At 44.0% G+C, this 23,850-nt stretch overlaps 1 protein-coding gene across 1 annotated transcript in view; it reads right to left on the bottom strand.

The window, feature by feature from the left end:
- Positions 1–7,575: 7,575 nt before the first annotated feature.
- The window catches only part of MYO10 (myosin X), a 243,549-nt gene continuing 227,274 nt past the window's right edge, over positions 7,576–23,850 (bottom strand). The window contains exons 32-41 of the mRNA XM_077269704.1: positions 22,058–22,252; positions 21,827–21,984; positions 21,559–21,682; positions 18,923–19,220; positions 18,139–18,346; positions 17,715–17,851; positions 10,145–10,265; positions 9,560–10,009; positions 9,211–9,402; positions 7,576–8,537 (exon numbers count right to left, since the gene is read on the bottom strand). Of these exons, the coding sequence (XP_077125819.1) occupies positions 8,427–8,537; positions 9,211–9,402; positions 9,560–10,009; positions 10,145–10,265; positions 17,715–17,851; positions 18,139–18,346; positions 18,923–19,220; positions 21,559–21,682; positions 21,827–21,984; positions 22,058–22,252 (1,994 nt within the window). The 3' untranslated portion in view covers positions 7,576–8,426. The remainder of the gene's footprint in view (positions 8,538–9,210; positions 9,403–9,559; positions 10,010–10,144; positions 10,266–17,714; positions 17,852–18,138; positions 18,347–18,922; positions 19,221–21,558; positions 21,683–21,826; positions 21,985–22,057; positions 22,253–23,850) is intronic.

The following is a 23,850-nucleotide window of genomic DNA, read 5'->3' as shown; positions in this document are numbered from 1 at the left end:
ACCACTGTTTGGGCGCATGACAAAGCTCGGAAGGGAAGGAGTGCCATTTGGAATGCAGACTTAAATGGATTGGTTTGCAGACGTCACGTTGCATTTGCAGAGCCCCTGATGTACCCAAACAGTACAAACCCCCCACAAATGACCTCATATCGGAAACTAGACCCCCCAAGGAACTTATCTAGCTGTGTTGTGAGAACTTTGAACCCCCAAGTGTTTCACTACAGTTTACAACGCAGAGCCGTGAAAATAAAAAAACCTTTTTTTCCCACAAAACGTATTTTTTGGCCCCCAGTTTTGTATTTTCCCAAGGGTAGCAGGAGAAATTGGACCCCAAAAGATGATGTCCAATTTGTCCTGAGTACGCTGATACCCCATATGTTGGGGTAAACCCCTGTTTGGGCACACGGGAGAGCTCTGAAGGGAAGGAGCACTGTTTTCCTTTTTCAACGCAGAATTGGCTGGAATTTAGATCGGATGCCATGTCCCGTTTGGAGAGCCCCTGATGTGCCTAAACAGTGGAAACCCCCCAATTATAACTGAAACCCTAATCCAAACACACCCCTTACCCTAATCCCAACAGTAACCCTAACCACTCCTCTAACCCAGACACACCCAACCCTATTCCCAACCGTAAATGTAATCCAAACCCTAACCCTATCTTTAGCCCCAACCCTAACTGTAGCCCCAACCCTAGCCCCAACCCTAGCCCTAACCCTAGCAATAACCCTAGCCCTATCACTAGCCCTAACACTAGCCGTAACACTAGCCCTAACCCTAGCCCCAACCCTAACCCTCGCCCTAACCCTCGCCCTAACCCTAGCCCTAACCCTAGCAATAACCCTAGCCCTATCACTAGCCCTAACACTAGCCCTAACCCTAGCCCTAACCCTAGCCCTAACCCTAGCCCCAACCCTAGCCCTAACCCTAGCCCCAACCCTAACCCTAACCCTTGCCCTAACCCTAGTCCTAACTCTAGTCCTAACTCTAGCCCTAACTCTAGCCCTAACCCTAGCCCTAACTCTAGTCCTAACTCTAGTCCTAACTCTAGCCCTAACCCTAATGGGAAAATGGAAATAAATACATTTTTAAATTTTTTTATTTTTCCCTAACTAAGGGGGTGATGAAGGGGGGTTTGATTTACTTTTATAGCGGGTTTTTTAGCGGGTTTTTATGATTGGCAGCCGTCACACACTGAAAGACGCTTTTCATTGCAAAAAATATTTTTTGCGTTACCACATTTTGAGAGCTGTAATTTTTCCATTTTTGAGTCCACAGAGTCATATGAGATCTTGTTTTTTGCAGGACGAGTTGACGTTTTTATTGGTAACATTTTCGGACACATGACATTTTTTGGTCACTTTTTATTCCGATTTTTGTGAGGCAGAGTGATCAAAAACCAGCTATTCATGAATTTCTTTTGGGGGAGGCGTTTATACCATTCCGCGTTTGGTAAAATTGATAAAGCAGTTTTATTCTTCGGGTCAGTACGATTACAGCGATACCTCAATTATATCATTTTTTTTATGTTTTGGCGCTTTTATACGATAAAAACTATTTTATAGAAAAAATAATTATTTTGGTATCGCTTTATTCTCAGGACTATAACTTTTTTATTTTTTTGCTGATGATGCTGTGTGACAGATCGTTTTTTGCGGGACAAGATGACGTTTTCAGCGGTACCATGGTTATTTATATCAGTCTTTTTGATCGCGTGTTATTCCACTTTTTGTTCGGCGATATGATAATAAAGCGTTGTTTTTTGCCTCGTTTTTTTTTTTTTTTTCTTACGGTGTTTACTGAAGGGGTTAACTAGTGGGGCAGTTTTATAGGTTGGGTCGTTACGGACGCGGCGATACTAAATATGTGTACTTTTATTGTTGTTTTTATTTTATTTAGCTAAAGAAATGTATTTATGGGAATAATATATTTTTTTTTTCTTTATTTAGGATATTTTTTTTATTTTTTTTTTACACACATGTGGGGAATTTTTTTTTAACTTTTTTACTTTGTCCCAGGGGGGGACATTACAGATCATTGATCTGACAGTGTGCACAGCACTCTGTCAGATCGACGATCTGCTGTGCAGGGCTGCAGGCTTACCAAGCGTCTGCTCTGAGCAGACACTCGGTAAGCCACCTCCCTCCCTGCAGGACCCGGATGCCGCGGCCATCTTGGATCCGGGACCTGCGGCGAGGAGGGAGGTAGGAGACCCTCGGAGCAACGCGATCACATCGCGTTGCTCCGGGGGTCTCAGGGAAGCCCGCAGGGAGCCCCCTCCCTGCGCGATGCTTCCCTATACCGCCGGTACACCGCGATCATGTTTGATCGCGGTGTGCCGGGGGTTAATGTGCCGGGGGCGGTCCGTGACCGCTCCTGGCACATAGTGCCGGATGTCAGCTGCGATATGCAGCGGACACCCGGCCGCGATCGGCCGCGCTCCCCCCGTGAGCGCGGCCGATCGGCTATGACGTACTATCCCGTCGAGGGTCAGATAGGCCCAGGTCACCTCGACGGGATAGTACGTCTAAGGTCACAGAGGGGTTAAGGACTTTATCTCCCCTGCACCAAGCATCACCTACAGAAGGGGGAGATCAATTGGGGACCGCCTGGTGCATAGCCTCTATCAAAAACCACAGGCAGCGGGTACCTGGCTTGAGAGAAGGCCCTTGGGCTTTTTTAGGTGCGGAAATTGCTCCAAGTGCCAGTATGCCAGGCAGACTAAACAATTTACGAGTGCAGCCAATGGTAGATGTTTTGAGATTAGAGATTTCGGCAATTGCAAATCTACAGGAGTAGTTTACAAGATTACCTGCCCCTGTCCTCTTGACTATATTGGCAAAACGAAACGCGAGTTAAGAATAAGGTTTGGCGAACATCTCGGTGACATTAGGCATTGCAGAGACACTCCGCTTGCCCGCCATGTCAATCAGGTGCATGGTGGTACCGTACTAGGGATCACGTTTTGTATGATCGAATTATTGAAACCCAAAGTACGAGGGGGCAATTTTGATCAGGCCCTTCTCAAACGCGAGGCGGAGTGGATTTTTCGTATGCAGTCAATGTCACCGAGAGGTTTGAATGAATCTCTCACCTACACTTGTTTTTTGTAGTACAGTGTATTCATTTATTAGTGCTACATTGTTTGGACTATGTGCTGCATACTTGTTGAACGTCGCATTGATCAATTAGGGACCTAATTTTGTAAACCACCATATCAAGTATTCTACAGTATGTCTGTAGTTGTCGATTGGAACTATTATCAATTGTATTTTAATTCCTCCCGTGTATCATTATTTCTGCACATGTACTCCCGCACTGTCTCCCAGATGGCTTTTATAGGGGGCGTTAATTTATCTGTATCGGCACTACTGTATATTTATGTCTGACGTATTAACGCTGCTGTTTACGTTGACAATCCAGCTTTAATTTACTTATGCGCATGGGCGATTGAATATGTCCGCTTGTGCGGCGCCGGTTTTTTATATATATTATTATTTTTTTGCCGTTTCTGCGTTGTATTAGCACCGCTTGTTAGGCGCGCAGGCGCCGCCTGTTGATACCTACATATGGGGATTGCGCGTGCGCCCCGGGCTGCTTTTCTTCACTCTGCCTCGTACGCAGGCGCTGGCAGCCTTTCCTGCATTATGGCTATGCGCAGGCGCCTAGACAATTTGTCACACTCAATATGGCGGCGCCCGGTATGTAGGATCTGTGCTCTAGCTTTCTATCAGTATTTGTTCTTGATATGCTAATACCGCTCTCTCGCCCTTGTATCATTATCGGGCGCATGCGCAGCTTTATTATCAATATGGCGGCGTCTATTACTGCCATGTGGTATGGAAGACGGGCGGCTGCCATGTGCGGTATGTTCTATAACATTATTAATAATTTATGTATGTAGGGGGTTGGGAGTCCCCTCTGGATATGTACATTTGATCTATTTGATCGGCACACACTATTTTGATATGTTTGTGAGCTCTGCTATACCCGGTGTTTACCGGAACTTCGACTAGAGGAGGGGCTCTTAGCATCCTGCTAATTGGCTGGTAGATGCCTCATTCCACTATTTAAGTCCCCCCTCTTTGGATCTAATCAGGTCTGTCCCGGTATCAGGACACCTGTATCACTGACCTCCGGTTCATCACATCTGTTTGTGCCCCCTGAGGAACCGTATGACGGGGAAACGCGTCGGGGCGTCTTCTGACTGACAGCTAAGTGTTCCGTCTTGTGGGGACAATATCCCCCTTACTGGCTGCTTTTTGTCATGGTTCACCTTTCTTTAGTCCAGTAGTCCATGCATGGATATAGACACTGATTATCGCTCATTATCTATGGGCATTCATATACTAACTTACTGTATGCGCTATTAGGCTCTGAGATATTTTTTTCTTTATGCTTTTGCATATATTCATTACAATTGTGTATATATTGCTAGCAAGTGGGCCATGCATGGCTCCCAATTAATATGGACTGAACCAGGTCATTTGTGTTTTTGCTCTCTCCTCCCATTTTGTTGTTGTATTGTCTCTATATATGGGTTCATTTCAGTCATCATGTGTTACAATGACCGTGTGTTATTTTTGAGTGACTTATTACATTGTCCTGTGTGACACGTTATCTAGGGAGGTTTGTAGCAGTACATGTGCACCCTAGTCTCCTTTTTTTTTCTTCCTTCATCTCTTTTATTGCTTTTTGTTTTCTCGCCTGTAGCTGGTTAGTAATTTAATAGGGCCAGCAGGCGATAGCCGTCGCGGAGTGGGGGCGCCAAAACATCTATCAGGGTGCCAACCTCCACAGGCTAGGAAGGGACAGCAGGAGAGTGTAGGGATAGGATATCAGGACAGGTGCACCTAGTAGGTCTGTATATATACCACACATCCCTTTATCTATGGTATGGTGGCACCACAGCATCCTATCTGTAATATAATGAACCCACAGCCCTTTACCTGTAGTATGGCAGCCCCAAAGCCACTTATCTATAGTATGGTAGCTCCACAGCCCCTTTTCTATACTATGATGGCCACACAGCCCCTTATCTATAGAATGGTGGCCCCACAGCCCCTTATGTATAGTATGGTAGCCCCACAGACCCTTATCTGTAGCATGATGGCCACACAACCCCTTATCTATAGTATGGTAGCCCCACAGCCCCTTTTCTATAGTATGATGGCCACACAGCCCCTTATCTATAGTATGGTGGCCACACAGCCCCTTATCTATAGTATGATGGCCACACATCCCTTTATCTATGGTATGGTGGCACCACAGCATCCTATCTGTAATATAATGAACCCACAGCCCTTTACCTGTAGTATGGCAGCCCCAAAGCCACTTATCTATAGTATGGTGGCACCGCAGACCCTTATCTATAGTATGGGAGCCCCGCTGCCCCTTATCTACAGTATGATGACCACACAGCCCCTTATCTATAGAATGGTGGCCCCACAGCCCCTTATGTATAGTATGGTAGCCCCACAGACCCTTATCTGTAGCATGATGGCCACACAACCCCTTATCTATAGTATGGTAGCCCCACAGCCCCTTTTCTATAGTATGATGGCCACACAGCCCCTTATCTATAGTATGGTGGCCACACAGCCCCTTATCTATAGTATGATGGCCACACATCCCTTTATCTATGGTATGGTGGCACCACAGCATCCTATCTGTAATATAATGAACCCACAGCCCTTTACCTGTAGTATGGCAGCCCCAAAGCCACTTATCTATAGTATGGTGGCACCGCAGCCCCTTATCTATAGTATGGGAGCCCCACAGCCCCTTATCTACAGTATGATGACCACACAGCCCCTTATCTATATTATGGTGGCACCACAGCCTCCTACCTATAATATAATGGCCCCACAGCCCCTTATGTATAGTATGATGGCTCTCACACCGGGTAATATAAAAAAATGATAAAGATTATACTCACTTAATCCTGATTCCAGGCACCCTATCCTCAGTCTCCACTTCAATGGCGGGTCTGCAGAGCAACATGATGCAATAACTTCATCGTGTGCTGATGTCTAATAAGCCACAGACCTATAGCAGCTGCAGCTTACAAGATGGATGGTGATAGGGCAGGGAGCTTGTGTCTCACTGCTCTATCACGGAATTGAACTGTATTGGTGTCAAGATGATGCTGATTCAGTTCAATGCGGCGGTTGCAGGAGATCCGGGTTTTCTGGACAAAACTTTTGGGGCCAGAGCCATGGATCTTTGATGCTAGTGACACCCCTGGGTTAAACTGTAGCAACTGGCGCTAGGTTCGGTCACTGTAATTACAGGCAGATGCTGGCTATGTAACACATCTGGCACCTTTCACATATGAAGAAGGCTGAGCTCCTGATATGGCTTCATACTCCCTTTAGTGAGCAGTGGCAAAAGTATAAATTATAGGTCATTAAGCAGTTAACAAGTTTCCAGTAAATTCTATTACGATTGTATCACCTCGGCTTTTGTCATCTCCGTGCCACATTTCAGCTATTCTATGCTTGCGGACGGTGATTCTCTACCTTAGAGCCGAGCCTACCAATGGAGGGCACCCTAGGTTTTAGGGAAGTGCAGTTGAAGATGATTTTAGCTTATTTATTCTGACTACCGAAATACAGTATGTACTGTAGTTTAGCGACATTATCGATTCCTTTTCTACTAATTTTAGAACTTTACATATTTTATGAATCAGTCTGGTGAGGCCCTGCCGTTATCTTAGTCTTTCTAGAGAGGTCCCAGAATAAAACATTTGGGAAGCTCTGCATTAGAATTTGTCACATGGCTGACAAATAAGAAAAACTCTCCAACTTTGATTCTATTGAATTTTGTGCTCTTCCTTATTTTTTTTGTATTTGGAATGTAAAGGGGTGCACCATTCACTTTTTTTTTAACTTAAAGGGGTTGTCCGGTCCAAATCAATAAGTCGGTAGTCACTCTGTGTGAATGCAGAATTTTGTGCGCGGCAAGAATTCACCGGTTTCTGAGTCGGGACCAAAGAGTATGTATGAGTTATGTATACTTCCAGCCAGAACCTTTCTAGTCGACATGGCCTCGCTCCATACACTTGTATGGTGCGAGGCTGCGCCCCGACTAGTGACGTGGCCATCCATTGAGGCCCCAAATCCTTGAAGTGCACAGTGCAGGTGCTGGGGGGATTCATAAGCCTGCAGTCACAAAGAGTGAATGCAGACTTATTGATTTGGACAGGAAAACCCCTTTAAGAACTTTAATTTCTCAGAAACATTATTGCGACATTGCGGCAGACTTTGACTAATTGTAACTCACATCATGACCACTAGGTGTCCGCAGATAAGCACGTGCAGCATTAAGAGCTCATGCTGGAGTATCGTGAAATCATGTTTTCTTGCTAAAGGTAAGGGAGGTCACATCTACAATGTATATGATCACATTTTCGTATTACACCCAGGGAAATAGTCTATAGCAATGTGACTACATAGCCATTGCTTGCACCTCAGAGTATTTGTCCATCTGACAATTTGACTTAGACTTGCTGGAGAATCATTTACCAGGTTCCAATAAATATAAAAAATGGAAACTTTTTTTTATAAATAACACCAATCCACATTAAATATTTTATTGACAAGATTTTATATTACAATGAAGCAAATCTTTTAACATAAAGCCTTTCCATTGCAGAATAAAGATTTGGTTTATCTGACGCTAACCACAAGGTGGTGTAATATTTTGCTTCATATTAAAACTTTCCATAGAAAAATAAAGCACTCACATTTCCCTATTTACAAGCACTTTAAAAATGTTAATATGGCAAAATGTATCAAGTAAAGAAACCGTTTGTAGAGCAAGTGCTACCGACATATTGGAAGTGTCTGCATAATAAGGCAGTTCATAAATACTGTATTCTTTTAGTAGCTAGGTCACCTCTTAATTTACTATACAGCAGTCGGGGATGTATACTGGCTACAGCGAGAAAGGAATACGAAAGGTAAAACTGGCATTATAACAAACACAACAGACCGCAATCACTACATGGAACTGATCAAGGAAAATATACACACTGCATTGCACATTAACATTCCCTTTCATCCAATACATGGAATAAAAAAAGAATTTACAAAATTCACACACAAAAAGTTGCATTATCAATGGGTCCTGGGGAAGGCTGCCCGCAGCGATCCAATACTCTTCTTGAGGAAACAAGGAGGGCAGGTTTTCGGTTTGGAGGCATTTGGGGGTATAGAAGGCACATCACCGCATTCAGCAGGGTCATTTCATCTAAGGCGATGCTCACGGAGAAGCAATGAAACTTTGGGGTCTTGCTGTTATTTTTAATAGTTTAGGCACTGCATCATCCCGACTGTCCCAACAGCCTGAATATGAGATGAGATCTTCTACTTGTTATCGAAGCACCTTTAAATTAGAGTTAAGGGCATATGTGAGAGGCACAGTCTTCACCTAGAACTCCCCTGGCTCCCATGGCTACTTTCTGATCGCGTGGTGCTGTATCTTTTCTTTACTATCATACAGATGTATGCCTTCATCAGCTTCGCAATATCAACCACCTTTATGAGAGAGAGTAAAACAAACAGGTTATTGACATTTAGATATATTGGGATGAATGTAGTTCATTTAGAAACAGCAGATACTTTGTGGGAAATCATGTATTCAAGTATTTCATGAGATAATCTGATGTAAAATGCTAGAGGTTGCTTAAAACGGGCTGCCAGGTGAAAACAAGTTATCACCTATCCACAGCTATAGGTGATAACTTATTGATTGATGGGGGTCCGACCTCTGGAACTGCACCTTTCGGCTGAATGGGGCATTTTTCAGCATGACAACACCAGCCAGCACGCTGCTCGTGCTACTGCTCACAGCCTGTAAGTCCTAAACGTACTACTATGGACTGCAGCATCTCCAGACTTGTCTCCCGTTGAACACATATGGCACATAATTGGTTCTTAATTGTAAAGGGAGCTGCTGGCAGTGGATCTTGATGATTTACATGTGTATGTGCATTCAGCGTGGCAGAAAAGTTCTCAGACAACCATTAGTATAGTGGCCAAGGCATATAAGTGTGTGTATTTCTGCACGTAGTGCTCTTAGTCAATACTGAACAAATTAAGATGTTTCTACATTTGTTTCCCATTTTCTCATCATTTGCATATCAATTCTACAATTTCTATTAATCCAACTTTTCCTACAAGATACAAAATTAAAACAGAGTTTACTTACCGCACTAGTTTCAAACAGAAGCTCCCGCTCATCCACAACTATCTTGTAGGTGTTAGATAATGGAGCACCAAAAGAAAGGATATGTTCATAGTGAAACACCTCCAAAGGTCGTCCTTCTCCTCTTTTGTAGACTGAAACAGATTCAACGCTCACACCTAACCACAATTCTTGTGGAAATCCACCTTCTTTGCACTGTAGAAGAAGCAAAAATACAACAATTGTTGCAATTTGATAAGAACTTGCATATGTGAGAGCAAGTACCATTTATTATAAGCTTATTTCACTGAATATAATAATTATTTCCAACTTTCAGCAAAAATACGAAGCATTTCATATATCATTTTCTTACCTCAACATCAAACAGCGTTGACCCATAACCAGGCCACTCTTTTATCAGGGCCATGTATTTGGTTATGCAGAGTTCTGGAGTCATGCCCTGGAGTTTCTTCCATTTGTCAATAATATTTGTCCTTGTTGACATCACCTCTTCTTTAACCCACATATCCAACATTTGGTCGTCTTCTACCTTCTGCTTACTGACCGAGCCACTTCTAAAGCTTCTCCTTAAGGAACCTTCCAAGAAACTAGACCTTTTCCTTTCAGATCTTTCTGGTGTGGTCACTTTGGTGGATTGTGAAATACGAGACTTCAGTTTATGAACCGGGTAGAACTGTTCCATCTCTGGTACCGTAGTGTGTGGGCTGTGGTCACCTTGGGAATACTGTAATCTTAGCGCTGAAAGAACCTGCAAAGTCTCTTCAGGAGCAGGAAAATGGCCTCGAATAACTGCTTCATGTGCCTGAAAAGTATAATGGTGGGTAATGTCAAGTGCAGAACTTCCTTGCAATTAGGTTTTGTAATAACCAGACATTTGTGCTGTGTATTACATGATTGTAGAAGAAAGTTTTGAAGAACGTGGTTACTTTATCCTTACCTGTTCAAACATAAATGCGTATTCAACACTGTCTCTTGGTACATGTTCTGTGTCTAAGAAGCAATACAGCTTAAAGTAGAACTTCCACTGTCTATCTCCTGGTTCAGCACTGACAGCAAGCCTTGAAAAGAGAAAAAAAAATGAATATGAGATTACCTGCTGAAAACACCTGGTCCATGATCTGATAATTAACCAGATAAAACAGCAGACAGTAGACCTTTTCCTAAAACTGGCAGTGAAAATGATGACTCTTGCAATGTCATCTGTGTATGGTCATTTCACTAGCCACAGCCAAAATGCTCTGTTGGCTTTCACAAATATAGCATTGAGTGTATTTTCAACTCTAGAGACAGCTTTGGAGTTAAAGGTGCTGTTAATTATTAGAAGATATGGCTGCTTTATTTTAAAATCTATACTAACGCTTTCTACAGCACCCAATGACTTCAACAGAGCCAAGCTGCAATACCAGACACAACCCACGGCATGGAGTGGCACTGTTTCTGGAAGAAATCTACAATGTTTTTATCATTGATGATTCCTACAACAAGGGTATCTTTCAACAAGACCTCCATTTTCATAGAAAGCCATGCCAGCACAGTCTCTAAATGTATTCAGCTGTGATTTACAGAGAAAACAAATGTTATCAGAAGAGTTCAAGACCCTGCCGACTAATGTAGCACGTTTGCAAAACTCGCATTGTTTTAGAAGGCAGACCCTTCTCCGGCAACTGAAGGCCTGCGACTAGTTCCTGAGAAGCAAACTGCTGTTTTTGCATACAGGCTTGTCATGTTCTCAATGGCAAGAGAACATAGCATCAGCATATATAGGAACTAGCTCTTGGAAGATGGGAACTGAGCTGACCATGAACTAAACCTAACGCACAACTAGCAGTGGCCGGGTAGCATGCCTACGTTGATTCTAGATGCCCAGCACCAGCCGGAGGACTAAATAATGCTAGCAGAGGAAAATATTAGTCCTAGCTCACCTCTAGAGAAATACCCCGAAAGGAGACAGAGGCCCCCCACATGTATTGGCGGTGAATTAAGATGAAATAACAAACATAGTATGAAAATAGGTTTAGCAAATTTGAGGTCCACTTACTACATAGCAGAAGACAGAAAGGACACTTTCATGGTCAGCTGAAAACCCTATCAAAACACCATCCAGAAATTACTTTAAAACTCTGGCATTAACTCATAACACCAGAGTGGCAATTCCTGTTCACAAGAGCTTTCCAGACACAGTAACGAAACTTCAGCTGTGAACTGGAACAAAAATGCAAAAACAAACATGGACAAGAGTCCAACTTATCTAGTAGTTGTCTAGGAGCAGGAACAAGCACAGAGAGGCTTCTGATAACATTGTTGACCGGCAAGCAACTAACAGAGCAGCAAGGTTATATAGCGACTCCCACATCTTGATGGGAACAGGTGAACAGAGAAGATGACAACACCAGTTCAATTCCACCAGTAGCCACCGGGGGAGCCCAGAATCCAAATTCACAACAGTACCCCCCCCTCAAGGAGGGGGCACCGAACCCTCACCAGAACCACCAGGGCGATCAGGATGGGCCCTATGAAAGGCACGAACCAGATCAGAGGCATGAACATCAGATGCATTCACCCAAGAATTATCCTCCTGGCCGTATCCCTTCCACTTGACCAGATACTGGAGTCTCCGTCTGGAAACACGAGAGTCTAAGATTTTCTCCACAACGTACTCCAACTCACCCTCAACCAACACCGGAGCAGGAGGCTCAACGGAAGGCACAACCGGTACCTCATACCTGCGCAATAATGACCGATGAAAAACGTTATGAATAGAAAAGGATGCAGGGAGGTCCAAACGGAAGGAAACAGGGTTAAGAATCTCCAATATCTTATACGGGCCGATGAACCGAGGCTTAAACTTAGGAGAAGAGACCCTCATAGGGACAAAACGAGAAGACAACCACACCAAATCCCCAACACAAAGCCGAGGACCAACACGACGGTGGCGGTTGGCAAAAAGCTGAGTCTTCTCCTGGGACAACCTCAAATTGTCCACCACCTGCCCCCAGATCTGATGCAATCTCTCCACCACAGCATCCACTCCAGGACAATCCGAAGTTTCCACCTGACCAGAGGAAAATCGAGGATGAAACCCCGAATTACAGAAAAACGGGGACACCAAAGTGGCAGAGCTGGCCCGATTATTGAGAGCGAACTCCGCCAATGGCAAAAAAGCAACCCAATCATCCTGGTCAGCAGACACAAAACACCTCAGATATGTCTCCAGGGTCTGATTAGTCCGCTCGGTCTGGCCATTCGTCTGAGGATGGAAAGCGGACGAAAAAGATAAATCTATGCCCATCCTAGCACAGAATGCCCGCCAAAATCTAGACACGAATTGGGTCCCTCTGTCAGAAATGATATTCTCAGGAATACCATGCAAACGAACAACATTTTGAAAAAACAGAGGAACCAACTCGGAAGAAGAAGGCAACTTGGGCAGGGGAACCAAATGGACCATCTTAGAGAAACGGTCACACACCACCCAGATGACAGACATCTTCTGAGAAACAGGCAGATCTGAAATAAAATCCATCGAGATGTGCGTCCAAGGCCTCTTAGGAATAGGCAAGGGCAACAATAATCCACTAGCCCGAGAGCAACAAGGCTTGGCCCGAGCACAAACGTCACAAGACTGCACAAAGCCTCGCACATCTCGTGACAGGGAAGGCCACCAGAAGGACCTTGCCACCAAATCCCTGGTACCAAAAATGCCAGGATGACCTGCCAACGTAGAAGAATGAACCTCAGAGATGACTCTACTGGTCCAATCATCAGGAACAAACAGTTTATCAGGTGGGCAACGATCCGGTCTATCCGCCTGAAACTCCTGCAAGGCCCGCCGCAGGTCTGGAGAAACGGCTGACAATACCACTCCATCCTTAAGGATACCTGTGGGCTCAGAGTTACCAGGCGAGTCAGGCTCAAAACTCCTAGAAAGGGCATCCGCCTTAACATTCTTAGAACCCGGTAGGTATGACACCACAAAATTAAACCGAGAGAAAAATAATGACCAGCGCGCCTGTCTAGGATTCAGGCGCCTGGCGGTCTCAAGATAAATCAAGTTTTTGTGGTCAGTCAATACCACCACCTGATGTCTGGCCCCCTCAAGCCAATGGCGCCACTCCTCAAAAGCCCACTTCATGGCCAAAAGCTCCCGATTCCCAACATCATAATTCCGCTCAGCGGGCGAAAATTTACGGGAAAAGAAGGCACAAGGCCTCATCACGGAGCAGTCAGAACTTTTCTGCGACAACACTGCCCCAGCTCCGATCTCAGAAGCGTCGACCTCAACCTGAAAAGGTAGAGCAACATCAGGCTGACGCAACACAGGGGCAGAGGAAAAACGGCGCTTAAGCTCCCGAAAGGCCTCCACAGCGTCAGGGGACCAATCAGCAACATCAGCACCCTTCTTAGTCAAATCGGTCAATGGCTTAGCAATATCCGAAAAACCAGCAATAAATCGACGATAAAAGTTAGCAAAGCCCAAAAATTTCTGAAGACTCTTAAGAGAAGAGGGCTGCGTCCAATCACAAATAGCTTGAACCTTGACAGGATCCATTTCAATGGAAGAGGGAGAAAAAATATATCCCAAAAAGGAAATCCTCTGTACCCCAAAAACACACTTAGAACCCTTCACACACAAAGAATTAGACCGCAAAACCTGGAAAACCCTCCTGACTTGCTGGACATGAGAGTCCCAGTCATCCGAAAAAATCAGAATATCATCCAGATACACAATCATAAATTTATCCAAATAATCGCGAAAAATATCATGCATAAAGGACTGGAAAACTGACGGAGCATTTGAAAGACCAAAAGGCATCACTAAATACTCAAAGTGGCCCTCGGGCGTATTAAATGCGGTTTTCCACTCATCCCCCTGCCTGATTCGCACCAAATTATACGCCCCACGAAGGTCAATCTTAGAGAACCACTTGGCCCCCTTTATGCGAGCAAACAAATCAGTCAGCAACGGCAATGGGTATTGATATTTTACAGTGATTTTATTCAAAAGCCGATAATCGATACATGGTCTCAAAGAGCCGTCTTTTTTTGACACAAAGAAAAAACCGGCTCCTAAGGGAGATGACGATGGCCGAATATGTCCCTTTTCCAAGGACTCCTTTATATATTCTCGCATAGCAGCATGTTCAGGCACAGACAGATTAAATAAACGACCCTTTGGGTATTTACTACCCGGGATTAAATCTATGGCACAATCGCACTCTCGGTGCGGAGGTAATGAACCAAGCTTGGATTCTTCAAAGACGTCACGATAGTCAGACAGGAACTCAGGAATTTCAGAGGGAATAGATGATGAAATGGAAACCACAGGTACATCCCCATGAGCCCCCTTACATCCCCAGCTCAACACAGACATAGCTTTCCAGTCGAGGACTGGGTTGTGAGATTGCAGCCAAGGCAATCCTAGCACCAAATCATCATGTAGATTATGAAGCACCAGAAAGCGAATAATCTCCTGGTGATCCGGATTAATACTCATAGTTACTTGTGTCCAGTATTGTGGTTTATTATTAGCCAATGGGGTGGAGTCAATCCCCTTCAGAGGAATAAGAGTCTCCAAAGGCTCTAAATCATACCCACAGCGTTTGGCAAAGGACCAATCCATAAGACTCAAAGCGGCGCCAGAGTCGACATAGGCGTCCGTGGTAATAGATGACAAAGAGCAAATCAGGGTCACAGATAGAATAAACTTAGACGGTAAGGTGCAAATGGAAACAGATTTATCAAGCTTTTTAGTGCGCTTAGAGCATGCTGATATAACATGAGTAGAATCACCACAATAGAAACACAACCCATTTTTCCGTCTAAAATTCTGCCGCTCGCTTCGGGACAGAATTCTATCACATTGCAAACTCTCTGGCGACTTCTCAGTGGACACCGCCAGATGGTGCACTGGTTTGCGCTCCCGCAAACGCCTATCGATCTGAATAGCCATTGTCATGGACTCATTCAGACCCGCAGGCACAGGGAACCCCACCATAACATCCTTAATGGCATCAGAGAGACCCTCTCTGAAAGTCGCCGCCAGGGCGCACTCATTCCACTGAGTAAGCACAGACCATTTACGGAATCTTTGACAGTAAATTTCCGCTTCATCTTGCCCCTGAGATAGGGACATCAAAGTTTTTTCTGCCTGAAGCTCCAAATGAGGTTCGTCATAAAGCAACCCCAAGGCCAGAAAAAACGCATCCACATTGAGCAACGCAGGATCCCCTGGTGTCAATGAAAAAGCCCAGTCTTGAGGGTCGCCCCGGAGCAAGGAAATCACAATCCTGACCTGCTGTGCAGGGTCTCCGGCAGAGCGAAATTTCAGGGACAAAAATAATTTGCAATTATTTCGAAAATTCTGAAACCCAGATCTATTCCCCGAGAAAAATTCCGGCAAAGGAATTCTCGGCTCAGATACAGGTGCATGACAAACAAAGTCTTGCAAATTTTGTACCTTCGTGGCGAGATTATTCAAACCTGCAGTTACACTCTGAAGATCCATTACAAACAGGTGGACACAGAGCCATTCAAAGATTAGAAAGAGGGAAAAAAAAAAAAAAAAAAAAAAAAATCTCAGCAGACTTCTTATTTCTCTCCTTTCTCAGCCAAGGATTTTAACCCTTTAGTGGGCCGGTCAAACTGTCATGTTCTCAATGGCAAGAGAACATAGCATCAGCATATATAGGAACTAGCTCTTGGAAGATGGGAACTGAGCTGACCATGAACTAAACCTAACGCACAACTAGCAGTGGCCGGGTAGCATGCCTACGTTGATTCTAGATGCCCAGCACCAGCCGGAGGACTAAATAATGCTAGCAGAGGAAAATATTAGTCCTAGCTCACCTCTAGAGAAATACCCCGAAAGGAGACAGAGGCCCCCCACATGTATTGGCGGTGAATTAAGATGAAATAACAAACATAGTATGAAAATAGGTTTAGCAAATTTGAGGTCCACTTACTACATAGCAGAAGACAGAAAGGACACTTTCATGGTCAGCTGAAAACCCTATCAAAACACCATCCAGAAATTACTTTAAAACTCTGGCATTAACTCATAACACCAGAGTGGCAATTCCTGTTCACAAGAGCTTTCCAGACACAGTAACGAAACTTCAGCTGTGAACTGGAACAAAAATGCAAAAACAAACATGGACAAGAGTCCAACTTATCTAGTAGTTGTCTAGGAGCAGGAACAAGCACAGAGAGGCTTCTGATAACATTGTTGACCGGCAAGCAACTAACAGAGCAGCAAGGTTATATAGCGACTCCCACATCTTGATGGGAACAGGTGAACAGAGAAGATGACAACACCAGTTCAATTCCACCAGTAGCCACCGGGGGAGCCCAGAATCCAAATTCACAACACAGGCTCTGCAGTATAGCAGCAGTTGATCATATTGGCCGTGCTTTGGACTCATTCACACTTTTGATTCTTTGAGCTTCAAGATAGAAGCCGTGCTCAAGCTAGCAGTCTCTATAGATTTGCGGCCTACATATCAGTCAGATCATCCACAGCACATCCATAGTTCCTTCTATATGAACTGTATATAAGCAAGTATACTATAGGTTCATCCCCTGCATGTATATATACTATGCTGATTTAAATTAACGCATATTCTGGAAATTGTACACATGTAGATTTTTTTTCCACGTGAGAGTTGGCGTGAAAAACACTGCTCATATTATGTGCATTTAAAAAAAAAAAAAGATTTTGATGCTTTGAGTTTTTTATGCTTTTTTTAATCTCATTGCTGCATTATCTTAGTGGGTAAAAACTCTGAAAGAATTCACATTCTGTATTTAGAAAAAAATGCGCCGCAGGTGAAAAAAGCAGGGAAAAGGAAAACACAACATGTTCATAAGAATTTAGAAGTCTCATTCATTTTGCTGGTACTGCGTTTTTACGCAAAAATGTGGAAGAGAAAAGCACAGCAAAAAAAACTCTATGGGTGAACATGCCCTTATACCCATAGTAGCATGGTCAATATTAGCTGTAAAGTGCAGCGGAATATGTTGGCGCTATAGAAATAACATTATTATTATTAGAATGATTACTTATGTAAGTAAATGACTTAGGCTTCTATTGCAGGGGACAACGGTTTACTAAAATACAAAATAACAAATATTAAAATGATGTTAAGTCATAATGATGTGATAAAACTAAAACCACTAGAAAAAGAATGTGACACTACTGTGTTTGCTAGAATAAAAGAAGACACTAGATTTTTCTGAGTAAGTGCCGGAGGGCTCTGGCGAGGTTTGGAGGTGGTCGGAGCCTGACACTGCATACACAATGGCTTAACAGAACACCCACCATTTTTTAGTAATAGTATGATAAGAAAGTGATAAAACTGATATTGTGTATCTTGATTACTGAAATTGCATCACAGTAAAGCATATGGATTAGGAGAAAATACAGAGATGAATAGGAAATACACACAGATACTGTACAGTGATAAGTGCTGCTTTCCGATTCTGAGCATTGGCGAACAAGCAAAACCTACTTTTCAAATTTAGCCAGGACATCGGCCACCACAGCTCTACTTTCAATGGCTTTATCTGTGACCCCATTGTACTCGAAGAGGGCAAACATATTTCGGCTATCTTCCATGGCCAGGCCCCGAATCAACTTCTCTACAACCTACAAAGAGAGAATAGCTTTCGTTATGAAGGACGGATGTTAGGTTTCGATTGTGGACACATTACAGTGTAGTATTAAACCATGCCAATTAAACATTATTACCCATTAGGTAAACAAGTAATATATGGTTGTGCCAGGGTCTCTAGGGAAAGAACAGCTCTCCAGTATAGGACATAATTGTCCCAATAGTCCCAATGGGTCACTACAGACGACTTGTCTAGTTTTGCCATCTTCTAGGTTTTGTAACTCTCCCCGCCCTGTATGGTCAGTTCATGTCAAGGACTCACCTCGCCAGCTGTGGTGTGGGAGTTGATAGTGATCTTACAAGCTCCTCCACCATGGCAGTATACTGTGGTTGTAATTTCCTGCCTCTTAATTAAAGCTTCAATTTCATCTCGAGATGGCACAAACTCCCTGCATTTGGCTTTTTTCAAGGATTCGTAGATAAATGCAGCATACTTTTCCATCTCCGAACCTTGGAAGTGTTCTCTTATTCTGCAAAGGTAAAATAAACAGACATGCACAAAGCATTAGTTGTCTTACTTAATAAATTGTAAAAAAAAAAGTAAGAAAACACTGACATAGAAACACATGAATTAAAGATGCACTGCCATGAAGTTTTTTCTATTACATTTTTGTACGTTATAGACTAGTGTGTATGTGTTAAAATACTCACCTACCGCCGTCTTCTCTGGTATCCAGCGCTGCTCTGCTCCACTTCTCAGTTATGTCACTTCAGACTCTCCAGTTCACGCTATGCTCTATGCATGAGCTGGTAGGCTCTTACAGTGCTTCATTCTGACACCCCATAGGCTTACATTGTAAAAGCCACTTCCAGGAGATGCAGAGCATAGTTCATTGCCCCAATGCCTGGAGCAAGCAGCTGCAGGGAGAATAAAACGTCATTTTCGCCCTGTAGCCACTATTCCAGTAACCAGCTGAACATGATTAAAACATTATTTACCTGCAGATTACCACTTTATCTGCAGGTAAATAGTGCATTTGCTGCTGACTGCTTCCTGTTATATTTGTCATTTAAATCGTGATATGCCACCTAAACTTATATCTCACCTCTTCAGATGAAATTTGAGATACTTCAGAATACTGCGACTAGGTGGAAAGGTACAGCTCAGACACGTGAGAATCTGCCAGTGATACAGGTTCCCGATGCTGCCAGGATGTAGAGCTTTGTTGGTCTGCTTAATAAGCTGACAGTAAAGTTCATCTCTCAAAGGTCGCAAGTCGTGACCAGTCTGAAGAATACCCTGGATTATTGGCACAGGATCAGGGAGAGACTCGAGCTGCTGCAAAGAATTGAATATCTTGATGGCTTCATCCTGAAGCGTTGTATAGCCTTTGTCTTTTAACACTGTAACAAGAATCGACATGGGTAATTAATTCCTGAGAACATCTGATAATATTGGGACGATAATGCAATCATAAAGTTAATTAAGTGCCCATTTCATGTAATAACAAAGTGCTCTGCTGGCAGTAATAGCTACTGAAGTGAGTGTACTGTACTCCAGAATCTAGCAGGTCTTTGGCTGTATGACTGCACTCCATATCAGTATAACAGGGAAGGAATGGATCACAATTTAGTAAGATATAGCACAGAACCAGTGCTGAGTCAAGCTTATTGGGACTGTAATATTGATGGCCAATCCTGCTGATACTCCATTAATATCAGATTAGTGGGGTCCATTTACCAGCACACCCACAGATCTGTCAGTGCAACTCTCTGCAGTCCAGTCCTATTCACATAAATGGGACTAAGCTGAAATACCAAACACAGATCCCACAAAATGTATGGTGCTGTGCGTCATACACAATGAAAGGGACACTAGCCCATGGAATCAGCAGATCATAATGGTGCCATCAGTACTGGAAGATCCCTAGTGGTGATCCTCTCATGTTGGAACATCCTCTGTTTTCAGGCATGGTATTGAGAAGGCATGGCTGAATAAGACTTATATACACTGTTCAAAAAAATAAAGGGAACACTAAAATACCACATCCTAGATATCACTGAATGAAATATTTCAGTTGCAAATCTTTATTCATTACATAGTGGAATGTGTCGAGAACAATAAAACATAAAAATGATCAATGTAAATCAAAATGAATATCCCATGGTCTGGATGTGGGATGATACTCAAAATCAAAGTGGAAAATCAAATTACAGGCTGATTCTACATAAGTGGAAATGCCTCAAGACAAGGAAATGATGTTCAATTGTGTGTGTTGCCTCCGTTTACCTGTACCTGTATGACCTCCCTACAACGTCTGTCACATGTGCTCAGTATGAACCTGCTTTCATCTGTGAAGAGCACAAGGTGCCAGTGGCGACTTTGCCAATCCTGGTGTTCTGTGGCAAATGCCAAGCGTCCTGCACAGTGTTGGGCTGTGAGAACAACCCTCATCTGTGGACGTCGGGCACCATCCTCATGGAGTCGGTTTCTAACCGTTTGTGCAGACACATGCACATTTGTGGCCTGCTGGAGGTCATTTTGCAGGGCTCTGGCACTGCTCCTCCTGTTCCTCCTTGCACAAAGGCTGAGGTAGCGGTCCTGCTGCTGGATTGTTGCCTTCCTACAGCCCCCTCCACGTCTCTTGGTGTGCTGGCCTGTCTCCTGGTAGCGCCTCCAGGCTCTGGACACTATGCTGACAGACACAGCAAACCTTGCCACAGCTCGCATTGATGTGCCACCCTGGATGAGCTGCACTACCTGAGCCACTTGGGTGGGTTGTAGAGTCCGTCTCATGCTACCACGAGTGTGAAAGCACAACCAACCTTCAAAAGTGACCAAAACATCAGCCAGAAAGCATTGGTACTGAGATGTGGTCTGTGGTCCCCACCTGCAGAACCACTCCTTTATTGAGTGTGTCTTGATAATTGCCAATAATTTCCATCTGTTGTCTATTCCATTTGCACAACAGCAGGTGAAATTGATTGTCAAACAGTGTTGCTTCCTAATTGGACAGTTTGATTTCACAGAAGTTTTATTTAGCTGGAGTTATATTCTGTTGTTTAAGTGTTCCCTTTATTTTTATATTTTTTTGAGCAGTGTATAATTTTGAGGAAAAGTTTATTCATTTAACACTATGTTTATTCTGGGCTTCCGAATCTGTGTGGTCTCATTCAAAGACTGAATGTCCTCTCTGCATGAGTGTGCACACACGTAGCTGTCAGTCAATAAGTAGGCCCACCACTGAACTGCTAAGCCCACAATGAACAGAAATCTAATGAAAATTAGCAATTTGGTTGATTGCTGGGGATCTTAAGACTGAGACCCCCACTAGTCTTAAGAATGGGGCTGTGAAGTGCACAGTTTAAAAGGAGCAATGGCGGCGCATGCATCCAACCACTCCGGTCGTTGCCTACGGGACTGAACTGCCAGAGATAGCCAAGCACTGTATGCAACCATCTCTCCAATGAACCAGGGCACTTCAGAGTCCAGGTCTTGTATTTGGTGGGGGTCCCTGTGGTAGAATCCTCAATGATCAGCAAATTATTCCTTGCGTAGATGATAACTTGCTAAGATGGGAATCACCCTTTAATGAAATGCTAGATACGCAGAATCCTATCCCACAAGGCTATATGTATCACTCAGCTCAGCCATGTCTGTGTGTAACATGCTCGTTGCAGATCACATTCGGTGCCAATCAGCTACATGCTATCACATATTCAGAGATGAAAAAGGACGTACGGTTTAAGTTGATGTCTCCATAAGGAAGTGGCAGTAATGGAGAATGTAGAGGGTGATGAGTGTAGCGAAGAATTGGATTTCTTTTGTATATCTGCTCTACAACTTCATTATTCAGGCAATTTTCCTATAAAAAGAGAAAGCCATTTCCCATGAAACAGAGCTCAGGACCACGTCACAACATCATATATATTGGTATTCTTGCCATCTTTTCTTTTTCTTGTGGTTATTATGCTACCTTTGGCAGGACAGCACTTTATCAGATCCTTACCTTGATGTCCTGTATCAGCTGCTGTGTCGGGGTGTCTATAGGCGCCTTAGTGTCAATGACATTCTGAATGGCGCTGGCCCATCTCGTGGCCTCATTCAGCAGCTTGCTGTAAAGGCGATAACAGTGCTTGCGGCCATACACCATCACGTTCCAGTATCCTGGCAAACACATGGGTGTTACACTCATCATACATATTTTATGCATCACATACACAAAGAAAGGGTTATTCACCAGTTTCCTTAAAGATTTTCTCCTCCGGCTGTACCACAGAACATAGGCTGTTAAGAACCAGCGTGCCCAGTTTAATGGCATTTTTCTCCGAGTTCTTGTAATAGTCTAGTGAATTGTGGGTAAGGACAAACCAACGCTTCTTTAGCTTCAATGACGACATCTTAGGGCTGCTTTTCATTTCTTTGTGGAGCCATCCTATAATATAATATGAAATACAATATTAATGGTGCGGTGAGAAAAAAATCAATTAGAGCAATACTGTACAGTGTTGTGATTCGTGACATACAGCCAATCTCCATTCCTGGCCAATGCATAGTAATAATATTAAGAATATTTCTACCCTTTCAGTAATCTGTCAGCATGTTTTTTTCTCCCTAATCTGAGGGCTATATGATGTTGGACAGGGGTGCACAACCTTTTTTGGTCCAAAAATCTGCACATAACACTCAGTGTACTTACAAGTGAAACTGACATATGAAACATGCACAACAGGTCACTTTACGCTGAGAAAAGACATGCACAGTGGGCAGGAGATTTCTATAAATCCCATCCATTTTCAATGCAGAGAAAATATGCAGCGTCAAAAACTCATCGTGGGCACGCAGCTTTGGAAAAATATTCTGACCTTAAATTCACATAAATAACTGTCAAATTCTCTTTGAATATCTTTCTGACTAAATTGGAAAAGTCCTTTAGTGAACTGTGTTTTCACATTATTCTGACCATTTCCCAGTAGAGCGCGCCACAGACATGGCCACCTGTCTAACTCACACTAGATTTTCTGGTGTGAGGCCCCATTCTCCTGATGTACGAGGCATCCAGAGATCTATCCAGGTTCTATTCACTAGGCCACTCCCCACCATTGTGGGTAAACTGGGGGTCAGGCAGGAAGTTAGATCAGAAAGCTGACTGGGTTGGAACCAGGCAACACCTTGTGGCAGAGGGTGTTGTGGGAGAAGATTCGGTAGGGTCCCTGTCAGGGGTGGGATCCTGACAGAGGCCTGGCTACAAGAAGGAACCTAACGGGACCCTGCCTGCTCAGCATAGCGGCGGTGCCCAAGGAAGGATTAGAAGCGAGATAGATTGTGCTGAGTGAGAAACGAGATCAAAGCAAGAAGGAGAATACCAGTAGGAGTCGTGCTGTGAGACCGAGGCAACATCCTACTGAGGCGCACAACCGGCGGCCGGAACGCCGAGGGAGTATTACAATATTCAGCTTCAGGCAATACTCTAAACCAACGGCAGGACAGTCAGTCTAAGGCGGGCTGTCTCACCCAAATCACCTATGCAGTCTTGGGGGGCAACTTGTGGAGAGGGGCGACTCTAGGGTCCCGGAAGAGCTCCGAGCCTACCCGTCATACGGGTGCCGTCCTAACCGCAACATCAGGGAGGGACGGAGGATTAGCAGAACATCATCTAATCGAGTTGTGAGGGAACTTAAGAAACGGACACAACAGTTGTGGGGACTTTCCGTAAGCACAGCAGGGAAGGACCGCAACACCTAGCGCTAGAAGGAAGGCACAGATTTCCACCTGTTAAGAGAACTCTGGAGGTGCCATTGGACCGGCCGGACTTGCGCAGCCTGGTTATCCGGATTCCGGACTGAGGACCCAGAGATCTTCAGTAAAGAGGTAAAGAGACTGCAACCTGGTGTCCTCGTTATTTACTGCGACCGGCACTTCATAACTACACCACCATCACCATCTACATCCATCACATCATTCACTGTGCGCCCCTCGGCAGGGTCACGGATCGGGCCTAGCCACCGTGACAACCCCAGAGCAGAGACTCAG

This window comes from Ranitomeya variabilis, chromosome 6 (assembly GCF_051348905.1).
Source record: "Ranitomeya variabilis isolate aRanVar5 chromosome 6, aRanVar5.hap1, whole genome shotgun sequence".
In the NCBI taxonomy this organism is placed as follows: Eukaryota; Metazoa; Chordata; class Amphibia; order Anura; family Dendrobatidae; genus Ranitomeya; species Ranitomeya variabilis.
The sequence above is the reverse complement of the archived record's forward strand: the minus strand, read 5'-3'. Positions and strand labels throughout refer to the sequence as shown.